The sequence below is a fragment of the Purpureocillium lilacinum genome (genome assembly GCF_023168085.1).
Source record: "Purpureocillium lilacinum CBS 284.36 DNA, scaffold_1, whole genome shotgun sequence".
Taxonomy (NCBI): domain Eukaryota; kingdom Fungi; phylum Ascomycota; class Sordariomycetes; order Hypocreales; family Ophiocordycipitaceae; genus Purpureocillium; species Purpureocillium lilacinum.
This window is the reverse complement of record NW_027072111.1, coordinates 3317961-3339612: the sequence shown is the minus strand read 5'-3', so window position 1 is coordinate 3339612 and position 21652 is coordinate 3317961. Positions and strand designations below refer to the sequence as shown.

Genomic DNA, 21652 nt, shown 5'->3' with positions numbered 1-21652 from the left:
CACCAGAAAATTGAGGGACGACTTTCTGGGTGAGGCTCGCCAACACTACCGCCCTGGATCGCGAAACCTTTCGATCTTCCCCAGCGCCCGCCGACCAAACCCGCCCGACTCCCTCGACACCCAGTCAAACTCCCACGTTCGACGTCGTTACATATCCTTCAAGATGGCGCACCCTGGTTCTCAGATGTGAGTTTCCGCCGTGCTCGGTGCTGCCACAGTTCGCCGTCCCGGGACCCCTCGCCGCGACCTCTTCGATGCCATCCACTTTCGCGAATATCGACGACACATTGGCCGCGCCAAGTCTCAGATGCACACACGGAGGATAGTTCCAATTATCCAACACCTGGGGAACTTGAGAATGGCCACGCCAATGTCAGATATTCGGGACGAGTGGACGTTGAGGACCGGTGATATGTCTCGGGGGCAACTCTGCCTGGCAGAAAGCTGGGGCAAACTCCTTGATTGCAGTAATGCTGACCTTCATCTCTCTCTTGCAGCTCCAAGCGGAGAAAGTTCGTCGCCGACGGTGTCTTCTACGCCGAGCTGAACGAGTTCTTCCAGCGCGAGCTCGCTGAGGAGGGTTACTCCGGCGTCGAGGTCCGCGTCACGCCCACCGTCACCGACATCATCATCCGCGCCACCCACACCCAGGAGGTTCTCGGCGAGCAGGGCCGCCGCATTCGCGAGCTCACCTCCCTCATCCAGAAGCGCTTCAAGTTCCCCGAGAACTCTGTCTCGCTGTACGCCGCCAAGGTCCAGAACCGCGGTCTCTCCGCCGTCGCTCAGTGCGAGTCTCTCCGCTACAAGCTCCTCAACGGCCTGGCTGTCCGCCGTGCCTGCTATGGTGTCCTCCGCTTCATCATGGAGTCCGGCGCCAAGGGCTGCGAGGTTGTCGTCTCTGGCAAGCTCCGTGCCGCCCGTGCCAAGAGCATGAAGTTCACCGACGGCTTCATGATCCACTCCGGTCAGCCCGCCAAGGACTTCATCGACTCGGCCACCCGCCACGTCCTTCTCCGCCAGGGTGTCCTGGGTATCAAGGTCAAGATCATGCGCGGCTCTGACCCTGAGGGCAAGGCCGGCCCCCAGAAGTCTCTGCCCGATGCCGTCACCATCATCGAGCCCAAGGAGGAGCAGACTGTTCTCCAGCCCGTCAGCCAGGACTACGGCGCTAAGGCCGCCCAGAACCTGGCCAGCCAAGACGCTCGCAACGCTGAGCAGGAGGGTGAGGCGGAGGCTGCTCCCGCTGAGCAATAAATGCTGCACTGGAGCTGGGGATAGGACGTGGAAGCGAAAGGCTGCTGCCGCCGGCGATTACGACGGGACAGGACAAGGGAATGGCGGTCTATTCAGGCGTCAATTGATCATGTTTGCATCTGCTCGAGGGCATAGGAAGGTTTCATCTTGCTTTGTAATGGTAGACCCAAGCCACCAAAAAGGAATGAGACCTGAGAATCTGATGAACGATACGACCTGCCCCACGACGTACTCGGGCTGCCAAATACCTCCGTGGGAATGTTTTGTTCCGTTGATTCAAAATTTGTCTACCGGAGTCTGTAGACCTACGTGGTGTCTAAGTAGCTGCTGGTCGTACTGCCACCCAGCCTCGAGACAAGTGCGCCAGCAGGCACACCATGCCTTGCCCGGGACTTCTCTCTTCGCCGTAGCAGTCCTTCCAAAGGATGCCTCAAACGTCCACTCCATCGTACACGAGGCATCGCCAGCCCCAACGTAATGCTCCTCCCCGGGCGCATGCACGAGGCTGAATGTCCATGAGGTGCCTCGTCTATGAAGCACGCGGGGAACATCGTCGAGAGCAGGACAGGGCAACAAAATATCAGAGACCGATCGAGATGAACCTCAACACTTTTAACGCCTAACCCATCCATTGTGAACCCCGTCCCTCTCCTGGCCGAAAAGATACTCGTCATAGCAAGTAGGCAGACATGTGCAGGTCGTCTTTCGTCGTATAGCACAAGTACAAGGCCGGGTAAGTCAGTCGTGCAGACGTGCCATTTGTGGATGTCGACCTGCGAACCATGTCTCCCAGATGGCCTCCGGAAATGTACAGTGCGGTAGTGGTGCCCATGCAATCGTAATGAGACACCCATTGGCTCACGAAACACAGCGCGTGAGCCCTCGCTTGGCCCCGATCCGCCGTTGCGTGACCGAGGCATGAACAATGCGAGACTACCTCTCCGCAGACTTCCGGTTTTCTAGTTCGATATCGTTGCTGCGTTGCTCCTTCTTGCCGTTTGGTCGGCCATTCGCCCGGCCCGCATCGTCCTCGCTCTCTTCCGCTAGATCAGTGAGGCCGAAACCCGCGGCCTCCTCCTCATCGTATGCCCGAATCAGGCCCTCCCTGTCACCGTGAAGGCTGCTGAGGCTATGTCGAGCGGGATCGCCGCTTCTCCGTGACTGCATGCTTCGCCGAGTTTGGAAGCTGGAAACCATATCTGTTGGTGTAGCATCCAGACCGCCGCGTCCGGCCACGAGCTTCTGGCCATTGGGGTCGCCTCGAGACAGGTTAAGGAGGTAGACACCGGTGAACGTGACCAGGAAACCGCAGAGAAGAGACAGCGTATTGACGGGGTCGGTCGTGTTGAAACCGCTGAAGAGGATGAACGAGGCGCACAGCGTGGCTGTGGTGAAGGTCACGTAGTAGAGCGGATTGACGCTGCAATTTCGCTGGGTCAGCGATAAACAGAAAACATGGCGCTCTGGATTACTCACATGTTGGTTGGGAACGTGGCCAATGCTTTGTTGAAGTAGTTCATTTGGGTGAGAATGCAAACCGCAGTCAGGATCAGGAAGACGTAGGTGGATGGATGGCTGAACTGGTTGTTGCCGGCGAATGTGAGCTTGAGGGCGATGCCGAAAGCCTTGACGGACATGACGGAGATGGAGCCGACAGTCGAGCAGATGGAGAGGTAAATTAGGGCGTTCTTCTTTCCGTAGACGGGTGCGATTCTGTAGATCATGAAGACGGCAAATGCGACCACGCAAATAGCGTACAAGAGAAAGCCTAGGCGGAGGATACGAGTCAGCCGATGCTCCAACATTGATCTACTGGGGCAACCATACCAGGCTGAATTGCATAATGCAGGATCTGGTCAATGGTTTCGATCTCCTCATCTGGAGGCGCATGGAGGACAATGACGACGGCGCCGATCAGGCAGATGGCGCTGCCCAGCTTGCCCAGCGTACCCAGTTCCTCCTGCAAGAAATAAGACCCGAGGACGGCGCCGATAAGAACGCTGAGGGCGCCAAGCGGGGTCACGAGAATGGCGGGCGCGAAGGCATAGGCGGCAAAGTTACAGACCTCGCCAACACCGACTATGGACTCGCGGTTAGCCTAGATCGGAGACGGAGTCGCGCGCAGGACAGCTCACGGGTGGCAATGCCAGCCCACCATAGTGGGTTCTTGAGATATACGAAGCCCTCTCCTTCGAATCCATGTCGTTCCTCTGCTTGTATCAGACCCTTGAGATCATGGTTAGCGACAGCCTAGCGTATCGGTCGCGTCGCATGGAAAGCGGCGAACCTTTTTCGTTATGACAAAACTTGTGCCTATCGAAATTGTATGAGAAGTAGTCCGCAAATAATCGACGACATTTGAAGCTTACCGATGGCTAAAGCCGAGCACATGGCCAGCGCGAGGCCGACGTATCTACGGGAAACTTGTCAGAACCGAAAGACTGCTGCCGTTTGTCGCTCGCCAAATGAAGCACACGACCAGCCAGTTGCGACATACTTGTCTTCGATCATCGCGACGATAGTAGCGGGCGCAAGCCTGCGGTAGTTGATTGCAGCAGTTCGGTCGTGCTACGATCCAGAGCTATCGACGGTACGCGCTTCGGCGGGAGGGGTCGGATGGAAAACGAGCGGAATGTTGTGCGGCGCGGGAACGGAAAGAGCGAGTATCCACGGGCGCGCACGAACAGGAATCGCAGAAGAAGAGTCGCAGGTCGTCGTGATCGTCAAGGACCGAGCATGAAGGACAGTGTGTCTGCGGCGGAGGACGAAGAAAGAGTGTGGTCGGGTGCAACGGCTCGAGACGAAATCGGGCGTCGTGATCGATGGTTCGTGGAGCCCGTCTGTGACGTCGAGAACGTCGTGACGGGCGGGGGCGAATGAGCTGGGAGCCGCCGGTTAGGGTCTGATCCAAAGGCGGTTATCGCGCGAGCGCCCGAGGGGAGAGACGTGAGGGTGTCGTGACAGGTCGTCGGGAGCTAGTATTTGCGGGAGAGAGGGCGAGAAGATGGATGGATGGGAGGTCGAGGTGGTTGCGTGTCCAATCCGCGCTGCAGAGTTGATGGAGCGGGCGGCTGGTGACCTCTTGCGCCCCAACAGAGGGCGCGGCCCAGACACTGGTGGTACAAGATTTTCGCGGCGAATGCTAGGCGCCAGCCAAGTATCTTGCGGGTCGGGCTGCTGAATCGATTCCTCAGTTTCTCACATGGCTGCGGAGCATGCACCTGCTGGCGGCGTCGGGTGCATGTGGTACGCTGGAGGGCAGGGCAGTGGAGTCGAGGCCCCCCGGCCCCGACGTGCTGGAGGCCTGGCACGCCTGGGCAGGGGCAGCGGTGGCAGCAGGTGCCCGTGCCGGGTCCACTCAACGCGCGGGCAGCGAACGCTTTGCAGCAGCACAGGCTGAGGTGTCCAGTGGAGGCTAACCTCGAAGGCACCTAAGCGGGGGCAGGGCTCAGGACTCCCTGGTGCAGACTAGCGCAGTGCTTCGCCTCCAATTCCCCACCGACACGGAAGTTTCAGAGGCCTGCCCCTGGCTCTAGGGCACAGCGAGGCGTGCTACCCTGTTCCTCTGCGCAGACTGCCCGATGTGTTTGATGCAATTGATGAACGTTCCAGGTTGTCTTGCGGCTTTGAGTGGCCCGCAGAGAGTCGAAACGGAGCCGGAGTGATGAGAGCGCACACTTGTTCCTCGTCATGCTTGTCCATGTCAGGCGGCGCATCCACTCGCCCCTGCAGCCGCCCCTTGAACGATCGTCGAACACATACGAGTATCAATTGTCCGCCCCCCTTGCTTCAATCGAAACATGTTGCCGTGTCGTCACCAGATCGCACATTGCACTGTGGAATGCGCGACAAAGAAGACCACGTTGAACCAATAACCCAACAGCGGGCCTGACGAACCCGCACGCCGGCGTAAAGAACCACACCGAGGATGAATGACGTGCATATCAACTTTGCCGGAATGCCGCGTTCGACTTCGCCGACTCGACTCGCACTCACGCGCCATGAGAGCAAGAAATTGAAAAGGGGCTCGTATCACCAGCGCCATCCTCCACTGCTGCGCTGACGGAGCCGCCACTCCCCCACAACGCGGCCCTGAGGGCACCCAAGTACCAAGTTTACCAAGTTAGCACTCACCTGAAGACGGGCAGCACGGCGCCAGCAATCCGGCGGCCGTCCTAACCGACATCAAGGGAGGCCCATCACTGATCGGCAGGCGTGGCGCGGGCTCCTGGGAGTCTCTCGCCTCGGCCCCATCTAATAATGAAGAGGTAAGCGAGCATTGCTGTCTCCATACGGCTGGGGCTCCCGCGCTTCTGCCAGGGGCACACACACGTCGACAGGGATGGCTCCCCCCGTCCGGCCGTGGGTTAGGAGGCATGGAGGTATCTCGGAACACACGTGATGACGGCTTGGTCAACGTCTGAGAGCTTCTGCGAGACGCCGTCCAACCTCACAACCCAACCGCCATGTCTCAGAAAATCGCCATCTCATGGCCCGACGATACATTTGATCTCGGAACACAGCCGGTGGCTTTGACAAGAACACGGCCGCCGCAACAAAATGTGTCTTCAAAAATGGATACAATTCGTATGTGAAATCACACGGAAGTCATGATGACCTACGAGAGCACATATATATTCCTAAGAAATAAATGCGACTACGGACCGTGGATGGGAATAAAGCACTCTTGGACCGCCTCATGTATGCACCGCCCTGGGCCTGGCGACACCATCTCTTCGGTGTTCAAGTGCAGGGGAAGTGGCAAGTAATGCCAAACTTGTGACCAGCCGAGGTCGCCCAGCCAGTGTGCTCGCAGCCCTTCTCGTTGAAATCGCGGTGCTCCTTGCCGTAGTCGAGGTAGCCGTCACTAAGGTTCGAGTTTGTGTGGATGCTGAACCAACCATTCTGTCAGTAACTGGACTCAAGCCAACAGCGACAGCTTGTCATGTCAGAACTTACCAGATGCGATTGGGAAGCTGCGAGTTGTAGCAACCGTTGCGTGTAATATCATGGCAGTTGGTCGAAAGGGTTTGCTTGCGTCTATCGCCGTAGTCAAGGTTGGCGCCGCACGTGTAAGTCGCATCGCCACCGCCAACAGGGTTCTAACATTAACAACCCGTCAGTTTAGCCAGGGACCCGAAGAGATACTCCGTGCGTTATTCTCATCTGAGTGTTGAGCGTGTGAAGGGCCAAAGTGCAAGTCCGGGCGCGGGCTTCCACAACCGCGGCAGAAGCGCCGGCGGCAAGGACAACAATGGTGATGATCTGTTGGGCGATCATTTTGGACAGTTCCGAGTGTCTCTTGTCATGGTGTATAGGCAATTCTTCTCGAGATAAGTTGAGTGTTGAGACATATCGGAGTCCAGCTGAGGCCGGCCTCGTCATTTATACCTTCCAGTCCAGCCCTGCACTTCGGATCGCGATCTGTGTCATCATCATGGCAGCTGCGCCCAACAGCTTATGTCCTCGGGGAAGGTCTACGCCTCGCCGTCGTTAATTAGTGCTGTAATCAACCCGAAGGACGCTTCGGCATTGCCGTAGCGATGCTTTTAGTATTAACAAACGTGAACCGCCTGCACATTTAATGTGATGACGTATCCTAGCGATTACGGCTTCAACAACCACAAAGACACCTGTACTCACGTAGTCAACTGCAATCATGATGGCTGCGCAGACGGGATTTGGTTTCTCATCATGTCTGGTGCCATGCCGGTTCTGAAGGATGACTGGCCGCATAAGCTGAACAAGCTGCATAGCTCAGCATCGTATGTGTCCGACTCCGAATCGGCTCTGGTGCGAATGGGATCAGAGGCTTCGTCCGCAGATGGCATTTGGCTCCTTGACGTGTAAGTTCAGGGACAGCGTGCTATAAGGAGATTTATTGTTCACTCAAGGCGGCGTATTCTCCATCGACATAACGGTCTGCGTCTGGTGTCCGCGCAACCAGCATGTTTACGTGCATGTGTCTCAATGGAGTACTCGACATCCGCGACAACGTGTGTTCGTCTGCTGTTTGTAGCGTGTATAGCTTTGATGCCAGGCACTGAAAAGCCTCGGTCATCATGTTTAGATCTCGGAAACTTTCCGGTCGGGAGTCCTAGCTGGGAGATATGAATGCTGCCTTGCAACCCCCAGCGATCCTTCTCGTGACACGCTCGATGTCGCCCTAGCTCCGAGGCCTTGCTCCAAGCTGACAATTAACCTTATCTCAGAGAACGGGCGCCAGCGCAAATCCTGCATCGTCATAAACAGCCATGGTCATGCATCCGTAAGGCATATTTTCTGTCGGGATCCGCGCCATGGCAGGGCGCCATCGCCACGGTGTAAGCAGTATTTCGTCAACTACCGCTCCTTCGCCGTTCTACGAGCTCCACTATACCGCGGTTTTACCATGACAGCAGAATCGCCTTCAGCTCCCAAGCAAGGCACACAGCTCGTGGGTAGCAATTTACTCGACATGGTGAATTGCCTGCTCCGTAACTCCTACCTGGTACAAGGGAGCCTAGGTGTCAAGACACCCCAAACTATCTACCTGCGAACGGCTCGACGCGCTATCTATCGGATCGAGTGAGCTCGACCCTAGATCCATCGCGCTATCCATCCCCTTCCGTTGAAAACGCCTTCCGAAGCGAGCGATGCCCTGCTTCCCGAACGCCGCCCAGAGGTAGTCTACTGAAGCCGAAAGCCGACCTGATATGCCCTCCTCTCATCCCCGCCTACATCGCTCCAGCAACTTCCTGAACCGGTTGACGTCTATATTCGCCGACCTGCGTCTAGATCCGACGAATTTCGGCAGCCACGTTCAGCGGAAAGCTGCGCGAGACGTTGGGTATTCGGTGCAGAGCTCCAAATCTTAAAAAAAAAAAGAAGAACAAAAAGAACAAAAGAAGCGGAAAAGGGGTTGGCGGGGATCTGTAAAAATAGGTATCGTTGTTTTGGCCTGGCGTAGTTGCTCCTTGGCAAGGCCCTGGGCTGCGCTGCTCATTGTCACGGTCAGTTAGCAATGCGATTACCTACCGTTAGTTTCTGTTGACGTGTCGGACCTTTGGCCACTCGATCTTGGGCGCTCGACCAATGGCTGAAGCCGCCGTGTAGTAATACTTGCCGGGGACGGTAAATATGTCTCGTTAGGTTGGCCGCATCTCGCAAAATACCGACGCAGAAGTTGTCGCGTCCGTTGTCAGTCGAATGTGGCCTTGATTGGGACTGGGACTCCAACAGCCCATGTTAGTGTGACAACACGGGATCTCATGTCGGTCGATGACGTTTGACGTCTATTTCCCATTAGCAAAGGTCCAGAATTGCCAGACATGATGGAACGTACCGTTGCCGTCGTATGCGTCATCGTCTGGGAGGCTACGTTTGACAGCCGTAGCTTGTGCCTCGTCAAGGCCGCCACCAACGCCATCGTCCTCTTCGGCGGCCCAGTCAATCTCGGAGAGGTCATCCTGGTCGTTGGGCAAATCTGCGTCCAGCACTTCGCTTTCCAAAAGAGCTGCCGCTTCGCTCTCCGTTTCCAGAAGCTCCGTTCCAGATGCCGCAGCATCGTCGAGGTTAAATATCTGCAAGGAAGGGCTTGCACCTTCCGTAAGTGCCGGAGGCACTTGGTCAGGACCCGCCTCAGAAAAGGAGATGCTAATATCGGATGTGCTGCGGATGTGGCGAGCTGCGGTTTTGAGGCCGCTAGCGTTGGGTACTTGTTCAGCGTGCACATCGTCGGTCGTGTCACGACTACCGGGCGCAGCCAACGTGTTAGCGGCGACCTGTGCAGTGCCTGGCTTCATGCCTGTGATGCTGTTCTCGCTAGGATTCTGGTCGTTGTAATCGCCGAGATCATCATCAGAACGCAACGCATTCACTTGGATGATAGCGTCGTCGTTTCCGGCATTGTCATCGACCAAGCCACCACCAACGGCGGCCGACCCGACCTGTTGCAAGCCTGCGCTCTTTGTAGTCGAGAAATCCTCGGGCCAATTCGGCAGGACCCTGTCGCCGGTGATTGAGTCCTCTCCTGCGGTTTCAATCTTATCGTCCGTGTATTCAATGAGGTCCTCGTCCACATGCGGAGCCTGGGCGCCAACGGCGTTTGCTTCCCTCGTTTCGAGTTCCGGCGCTTCGAAGAGGTCCTCGACCTTGGATTCAGTGGCGTGGGCACCAGAAACACCTGTCAAGGGACCCTGGTCCCTTTCGAGATCGATGGTGGTATTGTGACCAGGCAGAGGAGCGTCCATCATATCTGTTGTTGCCAGATCACCGGTGGCTTCTTCAGCCTCGATATCTTTTTCAGTGCCATGTCCCATGGCGGCTGCTGGAGCGAACTCCTGCGGATTGGTGACTTCATCCGCACCGAAAAAGTCTTCGCCAAATTCTCCAACTACCCCCACGAAGGCGTCATTACCAGCGAGTCCCTCCTGAGTCAAACTTTCCTGCTTATCTAGCTCCTCTGCATCATCGACACCTGGAAGACTTCCATCAGCAGGGGCACGAAAGATGTAAAGGACATCTCCGAGCCCCTTCTTGTCGACAGTGGCACTGTCTTGAAGGAACTTGAAACGCTTCAAGGTGTCAGGTCTCGTGAAGAGGTACGTGTACAGCTGAGTGTAGCTCTCGGGATCTTCATTCTTGACAAGCGAATCCATGAGATCTAGGACCTTGTGTAAGGTCACGGTAGACAAGACTGCACTGGGCGATGACTATATTACAAAGGTTAGATGTTGATAGCAGAGTTAAGGGATGGCACATACCTCGGCAAATTCAAGGCCAAGCTTATCGACCTGTAGAACGAGCTCGTCCTGTTCGCCAATCTCATCGTCCAGCATTGAGCGCAGTTCGCTGAGAATGGTGGCCATAGATTCGTCAAGGATGGAAACATGCCCAAAAAAGCCATCCGATGACTGCGAAAAGAAAGGGTACTCCTCTCCCCTGTACCAAACATGAATCTCAGGGAATTCCCCGGATTTAGGCGCCCCCTGGCCCAGCAGCTCGTGTGAACTTGTTTCGTTATAGTCGTGGCCATCGACGCTTCCTTCGGCAGCACTTGAGGGACCGTTCTCCACGGCATCGGCGGGCTCGGCAGGTTCGGTCGCTTGCTGCTCGCTCGTAGAGTGTGTCACGGCGCCATCACTGGCCTCTTCGTCACCATCTGCATCTGGCTCTTCCCAGTCGATCTCGAAATGTTCCGCCTGGTCCTCGGGCTCAGGCATGCCAATTGCACTCGTGTCTTGGATACCCTCGGCACGAGAGGGGGGCTGGGGCGCCGTTGCGGCCGATGCACTGTGATCGCTGTCGTGGTCGGAAGCCTGATAATCGACGTCATCATGGTCGTAGTCGATCTCGTGAACATCTGCTTGCTCCTCTTCACCACCTTTGGCGTCACGAACTGCAACAGAATCGCTCTCGCCGTGGCTGTCTTCTTCGCCTATGGCCGCCTGGTCCATCATTGCGTCGTCCTCATTATCGCGCGATATGTGAGTTCCGTTGGCGGCAAGCGCAGGCTCTGTGCCTATTCCACTTGCAACGGGCGAGTTCGAGTCTCCGACAACCTCGTGCGGGGCGTTGACTGCCAGAGTATCTTCATTCGACGACTTTTTGGCCACGGCGACAGTTGGGGAAGCATCGTCGCTGTCGTAATCGATCAGATCCTCGTCAGGGAGGGAAACGATAGCCGCGTCCGACGAGCCTTGCGGTATTGGCTCCGCTTCACCAAGCTGAATATCGGCCATTCTTCTACCTGAGATCGGTTCTGATGTGGGTAGTGCTAGCCCGTAAGCTGTGTGATGTCTGGTAGAGGGAACGCGCGCCGAAATATGACGATGTGTCGTTGGGACCACGACGCGTTGGTGGGTTAAGGTGTTTGAGCCAGCCACGTAAGGTAGGTATATGCCGCTGAGGATTGCAGGAAAACTTGGTGTGCTGGGGCCTCGTTAACGGGAGTTGAGACTACTCAGCCGCGCGCGAGACCGGTGCAACGTCTTTGGCGTTACGCTGCGTGTGGCGACTCTTGAAAGGAGGTTCGGAGGCGTGTGATGTGGGACATTGGGCTCGGTTTTCGCGACAGCTTCCGCAAACAGAAGTTTTCGTATTGATAACTTTCCAGTCACAGACGCCTCTGGAAAGTAAAGTGAGGCGTGGGGTGGTGTGTGAGGTAGTTCGCTGGCGACACAACGAGCTCTGGGAAGCTTTGTTGTTCGGATGGTGATGAAAGCTTCAACGGAACCGCTGCCCAGCCTTCGTTGCTCGAAATGATGAAGCTGGACGCGGACCCGCGCCTTGCCGAAACAGGTCTAGCACGCGCCCGGGGGCGAAGTCACGGAGCCAAAGGCCATGGGGGCGGGGCACGTACCTCAGGCTCACCAGGTCAGGCTCCCCTGGCGCGCCTGGGCACATCCAGCCGCAGTTGACCCGATGCGTGTCCCGCCGCAGCACTCCATGCTGACTGATCCGCTCAGGGCCGCGAGCCAGCTCCTGAAGTGGGCTGGGACGTGGCGTCAATTGATGGACACCTTGCCCTCGAAACCTCCTGAAGGGTTGCGCACGACAACAAACCGCAACTACTCGATTGCCAGGCAAATCCGGTCAAGATGGTACGTAGCGCTGCCGTGGCGCTCCATAAATTGCTCTGCCAGCGCAGCTAACTCTCGAGCTAGGTCGTCCTCGCGGCTTCAATCTGCACTCGCGGCGGGAAAGCTGTCCTCTCGAGACAGTTCCGCGAGATGCCACGATCGCGGATAGAGGCGCTGCTGGCCTCGTTCCCGAAACTGGCCGACAGCGGCACCCAGCACACGACCGTCGAGCAGGACAATGTCCGCTTCGTTTACCAACCCCTTGACGAGCTTTACATGGTTCTTATCACCAACCGCCAGTCCAACATCTTGCAGGACATCGACTCGCTGCACCTGTTTGCGCAGGTGGTCACCAGCGCCTGCAAGACTCTCGACGAGAGGGAGATTCTACGAAACGCCTACGAGCTTCTCAGCGCATTCGACGAGCTGGTGACGCTCGGATACCGCGAGAACCTGACGATGAGCCAGATCAAGACGTTTCTCGATATGGAGAGCCACGAGGAGCGCATCCAAGAAATCATCGCCAGAGTAAGTTTATTCAATGGAAAACGAGTGAAGCCTGTTCACTCACAAATTCCCACAGAACAAGGAGCTTGAAGCTACCGAAGAGCGGAAACGCAAGGCCAAGCAACTGGAGATGCAGCGCAAGGAGTCCGCGCGGAGTGGTCGTGGCGGCATGCCGAGGACTCCTGTATACCCTACATATCAACCACCGTCGCGACCGAGCGCTGCCGATTCCTACGACTCCTACGAGGCCGAGAAGAATAAGACATACAATAAGTACGTCCTTGTGGTCATCCCAACTCGCAGGTACAGCTGCTAATCTCATTGCACAGGCCATCAGCGCCCAAGGCGAAAGGCATGCAGCTCGGCAAGAAGTCCAAGACCAGCGACATGTTCGAGCGTGTTCGTGGCGACATGGGCGGCGAGGTGGACGACACGCCTCTGGTGACCCCGTCACCGGCAGCGGCTGAGCCTATTGAGCCTCGCATGTCGTCGACTCTCGACCGGGATGCGATTCACGTCACGGTTTCCGAATCTATCAGCGCCAAGCTCTCGAGAGAGGGCGCCGTCAACTCGCTTGCCATCAGCGGAGATCTCACTCTCCGCGTGTCTGATCCGAGCCTGACCAAGATCAAGCTCGGTCTTCGGGCGGTCGCTTCGCACGGAGCTCAATTCCGCACCCACCCAAACGTGGACCGCAACCTTTTCAACGGCTCGAAGGTCATCCAGATGAGCAACACCGCGCGGGGATTCCCTGTGAATAACGCTGTCGGCGTCCTCCGCTGGAGGGCAACGCCCAAGACTGACGACACGAGCGCGTGCCCGATCACGTTCACTGTGTGGATCAACAAGGACTCGGACAAGTACAACATCACAGTCGAGTACGAGCTGACTGGTGGGGATGCATTGAGGGATGTGAGCGTCGTTATCCCGTACGCAGGCAGCGAGCCGGTGGTATCCAGCTTCGACGCCGCGTATGAAGTCTCCGGAGACATGTTGGAGTGGAACGTTGGCGCCGTGGACGACGAGAACCCCAACGGATCCTTCGAATTTGAGGCGGAGAGTGGTGACGAGAACGACTTCTTCCCCATGACTGTCCGATTCAACAAGACGACGCCGTACGTCGACGTTGATGTGAGCATACCCCCGGACAGCTGTCGCACAGCTCTTGAGCTAACTCTGACATCCTTAGGTTACCACGGTGTCGTTGTTGGAGGAGAACGAGGAGGTGACCTTTTCCAAGGAGATCAAGTCGGCCGCCGACAACTTTTCCATTGAGTAGGATCAGATAGACGGACTGGGAGCGACTTGCGGAGTAGGCATTCAAAATGTGGTTTAGCAAGGGAGACGTCCTGGCAGCCGGGACGGCTGTGCAATGACATGTGGCACGAAGTGACGAGTCGAGCAACCCAACCCAAAGCAAGCTACATCGCTGCTGAGGCCGGAGGCCGATTTTATGCCTGGGAGCTTAAATAGAAGTGCAGTCATGTAGCTGCGTTGTGTCAGGGTCCCGTTGACGAACCAGATCGCGTACCGTGCGAACAGTGAATTCTGGCACGTTGCGGCCTATTGCATTTTGGTGGACGCCCGCCTCGAACCGACACGCTTTCCCTTCTACGCGCCACTGTGGGTGACCACGTTAGCAAGTGAAACTTATTGCCCTTGAATTGTACTACCAAACACATTCGGTGTTATGGTCACGCCTCCGAGCCTCACGGCACCAAGTGTTGGCCATCGATATGGCCCAGCCACTGGAGCTCTCGCTCATCAGTGAGACCGAGTTCGAGTCCAGGGCGCCGAGCGGTCTCCCAGCGGGCTGCCCCACGCTCGACCTCGCCGCGACGTGGGACAGCAGTGGGAGGAATCTGCTCATTTACAGGCCGCCTGGTCAGGTCGTATCCAGGATTCATCAGGTCGGACTGCCCGGCAAGAAGGTCCCTGAAGCCGTGGCGGTGACATGGAAACCAGATGGTTCGTCAGCCCCTCTCCTTGGAATCAGGTGGCCCTTTCCGGCAGCAATTCCTTTCTTTTCCTCCCGTATGCTTTCGGCAGCTGACGACAACCCATTCCAGGGCAATTTCTGGCTGTGGGCTGGACGGATGGCGTCGTGCGGTTGATGGGACTGGAGAACAACAAGGTCGCCCATCACATCCCCGTCTGCGCCGAGGCTGGTCCGACCATCACCCATATCGGTTGGACGAATAGTGTCAGCTCCAACAGTGATGCCTCGAAATTGGCTTCCAGCCGACTCACGGATGAGCTCGGCAAGGACTGGAGCGAAAACGGGCCTGACCTCCCTGTCGACCTGCCTAAAGAGCTCACATTCTTAGAGGTCGAGACGGCGCTGCCCAAAATCAGCCCTTTGCCCTCTGGCAGCGCAGGTGCAGAGTAGGGCCTCCCCTCGAAGCCAGTAAGGCCGCGATGGTTAAGACCTACTGACAGTCCTTACAGCGACGACGCTACGGTGTTCACCTTGCGAACGGGCATCGAGTTCTTGTTTCAAGCGCCCAAAAAGGAGGAATATGACCGGGTCAACGTCTTGGTTGTCGGCACCAGCGAGGGCAAACTCCAGCTGAGCATACATGACTCCTTCTGCATTGGAGGCTTCCAATGTCCATCGCCGAACCCGTCCTACACGAGCATCATGATTGATCATGCGTCGCATCCCGAAGTATCAACTCAGGCTCTTATCCTCGCCCCGGCAGCTTCTGACCCTGACGAGCTGCATCTCGTGCCCATGGACCTACCATTCATATCCTCGTCTCCCATCAACTTATACCTGTTGACGTCAAAGTTGACCATGCTGCAGACTCTTCTGAGGTATCTCAAACAGACGCAGCTGCACATGTTGGTTGAATGGAAAAATGCCAAAGAATTGCCAAGCCGTTTTCTGCGAAGTGTACAGGGCGACTTGGAGGAGATGCAAGCCGGCCCCAAGAACATTGTTCCGGCACTATATCACACAGTGGTGACTGGCCATGTCTACAAGCCTGTCCGAGAGTGGTTGGTGGACAGCCTCGCGGAACGTGTGAGTCTGGCTGCTGCCCTGCACCGCCTCTCTAGCTAGCGACTGACTCTCTCATGACAGGGGCACAAGCGCTGGGACAAAGCTGTCGTGTCCGGGCTCGAGAACCTTCGCGGCCTGGTCCACGAAAATCTTATTCCAGCCTTGGAGCGCTGTGCCATCATACTCAGCAGATTGCGCGGTCTCGCCCTCTTTCACAAGAATCGCGACGATATTGGGTTTTCTGCCACTCAGATTAGCAGAATTCTCGATATCGTCGGCTGCCTGACACTCGTGGGCCACAAAATCCTGAACCACGTCATGGATGAGCTCGAGCACTTTACTGCGTTTTCCACCTGGCTTCGCTTCCAGATCGACCGCCTGGCCAGCTCAAGCAGCGATGAACTTACCGAGAAGGAAGCCACCATGGACACATGCAAAGTGCTCACATACATCGAGACATACCTCACTGGTAGCCCACTTGACATCTTCTTCGACGACATCACCAGGGAGGACTACGCCGCCGACTGGGAACATTGCGAGGACGGACTTAGCCTCCTAGACATGCTCGACAAGCAGCTCACTAAGCACGAGGACGGCCTGCCGAGCATGCGCGCACTCCCGCACGTGAGTTTCCTGGTCAACTACATGACAAACTGGTCAAACCGGATATTCGGAGACGTCGCAGAAGCCGGAAAGCGCAGCGTGCACTTTGGGAAGCCCGTTCCCCTCTCCCTCGGACGGCCCGTGGGCAAGATGGACTTTCGAATGCGTCGTACGGGCGAGGTGCGTTGGGAGATCCTCGCCTGGGGCTTACGACGATGTGGCTAACAATACTCAGGGGGGAGTGACCTATGCGGCCCTGGCGACCAAGGAACCAAATGGAAAAGGTACGTGCAATATGTTCAGAGCACACGCCCTATATTTGGTGAAACCACTGACTTACACGCCGCCACGCCAGTCTACGTCTTCCGTGTCGAGTTGGAGATCATCAACGGCATCAGCACCAATGGCCCAACCACGGCTTGCGCCATCGACCTGGCGGACCGAAAACTCATCGATCTGAAATTCCTCAACGACGAGACCCTCATAATCGCGTGTAGCGAACCAGGTGCGTCTGCAGCCACAAAATCGCAACACCTCTCATCCCTCTTTGCCCCTAACTGACCGTACGCTCTGCTCAATCTTGTTTGCGATGTAGACAACAACACCCCAATCGTCGCTTCTGTGCCCATTCAGTCGGGCTCGCTGCCTTACAGTGACTTCGGCGCTGGCGGCACGGCTGACATACCCGCTGTCCCGTGGGCAGACTTCCAGCTATACCGCTTGCCGGAGGAGCATCACATGAAGCCGGTACGAATGGAAGTGCACGACAAGAGCGACCTGAGAGGCGAGGTTCCCGCGAGGATATGTTTCTTGGGAAGCAACCGCACGACATGGCGCACCTTTTCAATGTCGCCGACATAGCGGAACGGAACTCGTGATCCTCGTATCATTCAATATAACGCTTCGAAAGTAATTTACATGGCCTTGCGCCTTGCTTTGCGCGTGTAGTCCAGCCAAATGGCGTGAAAAATTGTGGCTCACTTCCTCGGTTTCGTGATGTCAAAGAACTCCGTTAGGCCTTCCACCACGGCCTCGACATTCATATTGACCAACGGCATCCGGTCATACGAGTCGTCCTTCATGATTGCCACGAGGGCGAGATAGCGGTCTACCTCACGAAGCATGATGGGCTTGTTGCTGTCATGCAAGACGAGACAGCTCTCGGCCGTGGAGCAGCCGATCTGGTCGTCGAGCTTTGAGTTCCACGGCTCAGCCTCGAGCTTCTTGCGGCTCTCGTCGCTGCGCTGCCACGTCCCGTACACCTCGGTGATATCGATGATGACGTCGATGTAGTCGCTGCAAATTTCGTAGCTGGCCATGTCCGCAGTGGCACTGTCGGTCGCGATGTAGATCTTGGACAGGACGTCAAACAGGTAGGCCTTCTCGAACCGGCACGTGCGGCAGAGGTTAGTGAGCATGGACTCAAGTGTGCCGAGACGCGGGATGAGTTTCTGGATGACGCGGCTAAAGGCCTCAAAGATGGAGTGGTTGTAGATGGAGGTGAGGTGAAAGGTGACGGGCGCATTTTCGAACCCGTTGTCTGAAAGCTCGTCTTGAATGCGAATAGTGATGTCACGTTGGATATCGAGCTTGTAGTCGTCAGAGAGGCCGTCCACCTTGTGGATGAACACCTCGATGTTTATGTTGGGGTAGTGTCCTTGCAGTGCAAGAATGGTGGAGTTGAGGCGGGCGACAGCCTCTAGGTAGTCGTCTTGGGCGTCAATCACCCAAATAAGGGCGCCAATCTCCCCGAAGATTGCATCCATGTCAAAGTCTGAGTTTTCGAAAACGTCGATTTGGCCGGGAAAGTCCCATACTTGGAAATCCATGAAAGACCTGAGCCATGTTAACATCAAGAATTCGGGGCATTTCGGTGCACCTGAAAGGAGCAACAGAGGGAAACTCACGCCATGGAATCCTTTTGTATACGAGCCGTCGACTCAAGAAACAGCGTTTCATTGGGAGGAAGTTTGTGGAATACCACACTTGAGATGGACGATTTGCCGCTCCTGTCGCGTTGTGAGTAAGATATGAGCCATGAGTGACAGCCCAGAGCTGGACTAACTCACCTTCTTTGGCCCATGAGCAGCAACCGCGGTTTGCCCTTAGCAGGCTGGGTCGCTGAAGGGTCAGCGGGTTTGCCGGCATCTTTGGCCGAGGCCCTCGTTCCGGTCTGCTGCTGAATACGTCGGAGATTTAGCGCGGCTGGGCTCATTGTGCCAATTCGAGAATGGGGAATCACGTTGGGATCATTGCCCAACTCCGCCAGCAACTCGCTGCGGATCGGAGGGTTGAGAGTCATGAGAGAGAAGAGCTCCACAGGAGACGACCACAACGGCTCCTCGACAGGTGCAAAAAGGACGGGCAGTGGCAACTGGAAGGAAAAGCAGTGAAGACGCAGATGAGACCACCGACGGCGAGGCGTTTGGGGCACAACGCAGGACGTTGCAGAGAGGCGCCGTGTTCAGTCCGTCGCCACGCGATGCTGTGCCATGCCACGTGGAGGCCTGAGGGCCTCGTCGCGTGCCGTATGTCCAGTTCACCTCAGCATGGGGCTGGGAACTGGGCGTCGCCAGTCAATCACGGCCGCCGCAGCCATCGTCGATGCCGCCACAGTCTCACGAAGATTGCCATGGCAGCAGCGTGGGCTCGCGAGCGGCATTTCCAGGCGCTCTTATGTTTGTGCTGCCTCTCTAACCCCCAGCTGGGCCCGAGCACAATGCCATGGGCCAGTGGCAGACGGCGGATACGTGCCTGGCAATTGGCGAGTAATATCTCGGGAGCGAGAGCTGGAGCCTTGGCTCATGCAGAGCGAGCTCGACGCTGGCACCGAGGGTAGACCGTGCTGTAGGTGACACAGGGAGCAGGTAAGTCGCTGGCCCGTACTGACGGAGACGCTCTGGCTGTGTGTAGTGACTGACTGTGACGAGCCGGACCTGGCCATTCGTCTACTCCGGGATGACGCATGTGAAAGCAACGGCAAGAGCCTCGCGCGCCTCCTTTGATCCGGGGCGCAAGGGAGCGAGCAAGGGCAAGACCTCCAGGCGTGGATAAAGAGGCCTGGTGACAGAAGCGTCGGTTGGTCGGGGATGCCGTGCAACGTCCAACCACCCACCCAAGACGAGAAGGGGAGGGAGAGAAATTCCATGGCGTGACGGGACCAACAACAACACCACCACCACCACCACCACCACCACCACCACCAGCAGAAGCAGCGCAACGATACGCAAGGCGAGGACGACGAAGGCGGGCGCGAGAGGGGTGAGGCCAAAACGAAAACGTGAAGACGCAACAAAACGAGGCAAATGACGCCACTCACCTCCATGGTCTGGTTGCGAGGCCCCTTGGGAGGCGCGCCTCAGCATCCAAGTTGCTCGACGTCGTCCCTGGTCCGGGTGAGAGTGAGAGAGGGCAAGGCTGGGCTGGCGGCACGGGCGATGCGAGTCGGGATCGGGCAGACCGGGGCCCAAGCTCGTCCCTTTGCGTGGGAGGCGGGCGTCGGCAGGTCGGCAATTGCGTCGCTGCCCTGACTGCAAGGGCCGGTTGGCGACGGTGCGAGAGTCACGGGGGTCGCGGCGGCGGGCGAGAACGGGGACGTCGAGCAGGGAGGGAGTCGGGAGGGCGAGGCTCAATTCGTCGGCCTTGGCCGGAGGGCGGCTTCAAGGTGCTCGGCCCAGTAGCTGGGCTGTAAAGCGAGATGGCAGCGGCGGTGTCTAGCGATGGAGGTCGGCCAGGCTCGGGGCGGGTTGGTTGTGGCGATTGCGCATGTGCGGGACGCTGGTGAGGTGAGGCGAGGTGAGGTCGGGTGGACGAGGCTGATGCAATGAGGTGAGGTCGGGTGGTGGTCACTGGTCACTGGTGTCTGAGGTGCTCTCTGTGGTGCTGGTGCCTTGGAACCGGGGATGGAACCTGAACCTCAGGTAAGCTCGCGGGCGCAACGGCACCGGCCTGCCTGGGCTGATAGGTAGGTAAGGCGCTGTACCTAGGTACCTTGACTGCTGGCACATCGCCAAACAGGGATGCGACCGGTACCTTACAGGAGCCGTCCTGGGGAGGAGCCTGGCCCCGCGCCCCGCCACCTCAGAGTTAAATTGGATTGGAAGCTTCAGATGGCAGACCGACCCAGGTTGCCCGAATCACCCACCGTTCCCTGGGCCGTCGGGTCCATCAAATCGATCCAATACACCAGCAGACATTCTCTCCTGCACACCACCTGGCAGACCCCCGAGCATGCTCTGGCCACCATCACATCGCTCAGTGCTATTGAATCACAGTCCTCTGCCATGCCTTTTATCTCGCCCGCCTCCTTTTACTACGGTTGAATACCGTACCGATGAGAACCGAGTATTACAGATTGCGACCTGTCTACCAAACGCGCGCTTTCCGAACAGCTCCGCTCATACATTAAACATCTATGATCTCCCCATTGCCACCCCCGGCCAACTCTATATATACGCCTTGAGAAGCTCACCACTTGCGGTTTCGACGGAACAACTTATCGACCAGCGTTCTCTTCTCCGCCTTCTCTTGGGCCGCTGCCGCTTCTGCAGGCTCCGTGGGCCTGCTTGTTGGGGTCGCACTGGATGACTCCTTCGTCGAGACACCCTGCCGACTCGCTGGCGGGATGGGTGTCAGTGTCCCCGATCTCGTCGCGGCTTCCGGTTCAGCGGGCCGCAAAGTCTTTGCGCGCAACTAAGGTATCGACGTTGAGCAGGTGAGTTTCTCATCCAGCGGGTGTGGGTGAGCACTGTACCTTGAAGCCACCTCTCCCCGCTTCGTTTCCTTGCTCCCTCCCTGGACCCTTGACTGCCGTGCCCATTGCCTCGGCGATCTGCCCTGCCACCGTCTTGCCGCCCCAGCCAGAGCAGTCGTCTGTCACCGGAGCGAAGCGCACGAATCCGCGCTTGGGAGGCACGCGCAGCGCCTGAAACAGGTGTGCTTGAAGGAGCGCGACGTTGCGCTTGTTCGACGTCATCTGCATCTGGCCCGGCAGCGCACTCACGGTTATCGTGTACGCTGGTTCGAACGAGCCCCCGAATAGCATGCAGATGCTATGTTGCAGCGTCACGACTATGGAGGTGACCGGTCGACCGTACCGTATTGACAAGTGCGTCGAGAGCTCTGTGATGAATGTGTACTCGTTGGTGACCTAGACGCCTTCTTAGTCGTCTCGAAGTTTTTCGCGGGCGCGATTCAACAACATACCATGACGTTGGTCCTGACCTCGGCCAGAACTATGGCTTGCGCGCGTATTTGGTCTTTCGGCGATCCTGAAGCTTTGTGTGCCAGAGGCGAAGCCTGCCTGCTCGGTCCCGTCGCATCTCCTATCTGGGGAATGCGAGGCTCTGTGATGAACCTGTTCGCCTCCCTCTCCACCAGCGGCTCGAGACTCGGCCTACTCAAATCGGTGCCGATACGCCGCTCCATGAGCGAGATACTCGGCGGCGGCGGCGGCCTCGCCGGAGGATTGCGCGGCAAAGGCTTGCGCGACAGCGGTACACCCATAACGGCTGGCGACGCCGACCGGCTGTGGACTGGCGTGCCAGTCCGGATCATGGTTGAGCCCGCTGCGCTGATGCTAATGATGCCAGATACTCCTTGCTCTGATCCTGTCGAGTGATACTTGAGGCCAAGCCCAAGCGTGCCTTTCACACGTCAGTGATCTAATAAAAACCTGTCAGGAACGGGCCACGGCCACGCGCGGGCGACGGTACGCGTATGC

General features: G+C 57.3%; 8 protein-coding genes across 8 annotated transcripts; 3 read left to right on the top strand and 5 right to left on the bottom strand.

Annotated features, from left to right (window-relative positions):
* Positions 1–163: 163 nt before the first annotated feature.
* PLICBS_000722 (40S ribosomal protein uS3) lies at positions 164–1254 on the top strand (the record flags this gene model as incomplete). Its single annotated transcript, XM_018318247.1, has 2 exons — positions 164–186; positions 498–1254. 2 exons carry the CDS (start codon positions 164–166, stop codon positions 1252–1254), a joined length of 780 nt encoding a protein of 259 aa, XP_018183772.1.
* Positions 1255–2187: 933 nt separating this feature from the next.
* PLICBS_000721 (uncharacterized protein) lies at positions 2188–3765 on the bottom strand (the record flags this gene model as incomplete). The annotated part of the gene is made up of 7 exons (XM_018318248.1): positions 2188–2674; positions 2731–3022; positions 3082–3333; positions 3390–3480; positions 3542–3567; positions 3624–3667; positions 3752–3765. 7 exons carry the CDS (start codon positions 3763–3765, stop codon positions 2188–2190), a joined length of 1206 nt encoding a protein of 401 aa, XP_018183773.1.
* Positions 3766–5997: 2232 nt separating this feature from the next.
* On the bottom strand, positions 5998–6356 carry PLICBS_000720 (uncharacterized protein; the record flags this gene model as incomplete). Its single annotated transcript, XM_018318249.2, has 2 exons — positions 5998–6145; positions 6214–6356. Coding segments are annotated over 2 exons (291 nt in total), but the record flags the coding sequence as incomplete, so codon positions are not given.
* A 2172-nt stretch (positions 6357–8528) lies between these two features.
* Positions 8529–10976, bottom strand: PLICBS_000719 (uncharacterized protein; the record flags this gene model as incomplete). The annotated part of the gene is made up of 2 exons (XM_018318250.2): positions 8529–9947; positions 9999–10976. 2 exons carry the CDS (start codon positions 10974–10976, stop codon positions 8529–8531), a joined length of 2397 nt encoding a protein of 798 aa, XP_018183775.2.
* An 858-nt stretch (positions 10977–11834) lies between these two features.
* On the top strand, positions 11835–13602 carry PLICBS_000718 (uncharacterized protein; the record flags this gene model as incomplete). The annotated part of the gene is made up of 5 exons (XM_065599656.1): positions 11835–11837; positions 11901–12344; positions 12400–12596; positions 12653–13454; positions 13513–13602. 5 exons carry the CDS (start codon positions 11835–11837, stop codon positions 13600–13602), a joined length of 1536 nt encoding a protein of 511 aa, XP_065455728.1.
* A 457-nt stretch (positions 13603–14059) lies between these two features.
* On the top strand, positions 14060–16791 carry PLICBS_000717 (uncharacterized protein; the record flags this gene model as incomplete). The annotated part of the gene is made up of 7 exons (XM_018318252.2): positions 14060–14291; positions 14393–14708; positions 14772–15348; positions 15409–16110; positions 16166–16214; positions 16286–16435; positions 16526–16791. The coding sequence occupies 7 exons, from the start codon at positions 14060–14062 to the stop codon at positions 16789–16791; spliced, it is 2292 nt and encodes a 763-aa protein (XP_018183777.1).
* Positions 16792–16907: 116 nt separating this feature from the next.
* On the bottom strand, positions 16908–17842 carry PLICBS_000716 (uncharacterized protein; the record flags this gene model as incomplete). The annotated part of the gene is made up of 2 exons (XM_065599655.1): positions 16908–17766; positions 17838–17842. 2 exons carry the CDS (start codon positions 17840–17842, stop codon positions 16908–16910), a joined length of 864 nt encoding a protein of 287 aa, XP_065455727.1.
* A 2811-nt stretch (positions 17843–20653) lies between these two features.
* Positions 20654–21486, bottom strand: PLICBS_000715 (uncharacterized protein; the record flags this gene model as incomplete). Its single annotated transcript, XM_065599654.1, has 2 exons — positions 20654–21079; positions 21136–21486. The coding sequence occupies 2 exons, from the start codon at positions 21484–21486 to the stop codon at positions 20654–20656; spliced, it is 777 nt and encodes a 258-aa protein (XP_065455726.1).
* Between the last annotated feature and the right edge of the window lie 166 nt (positions 21487–21652).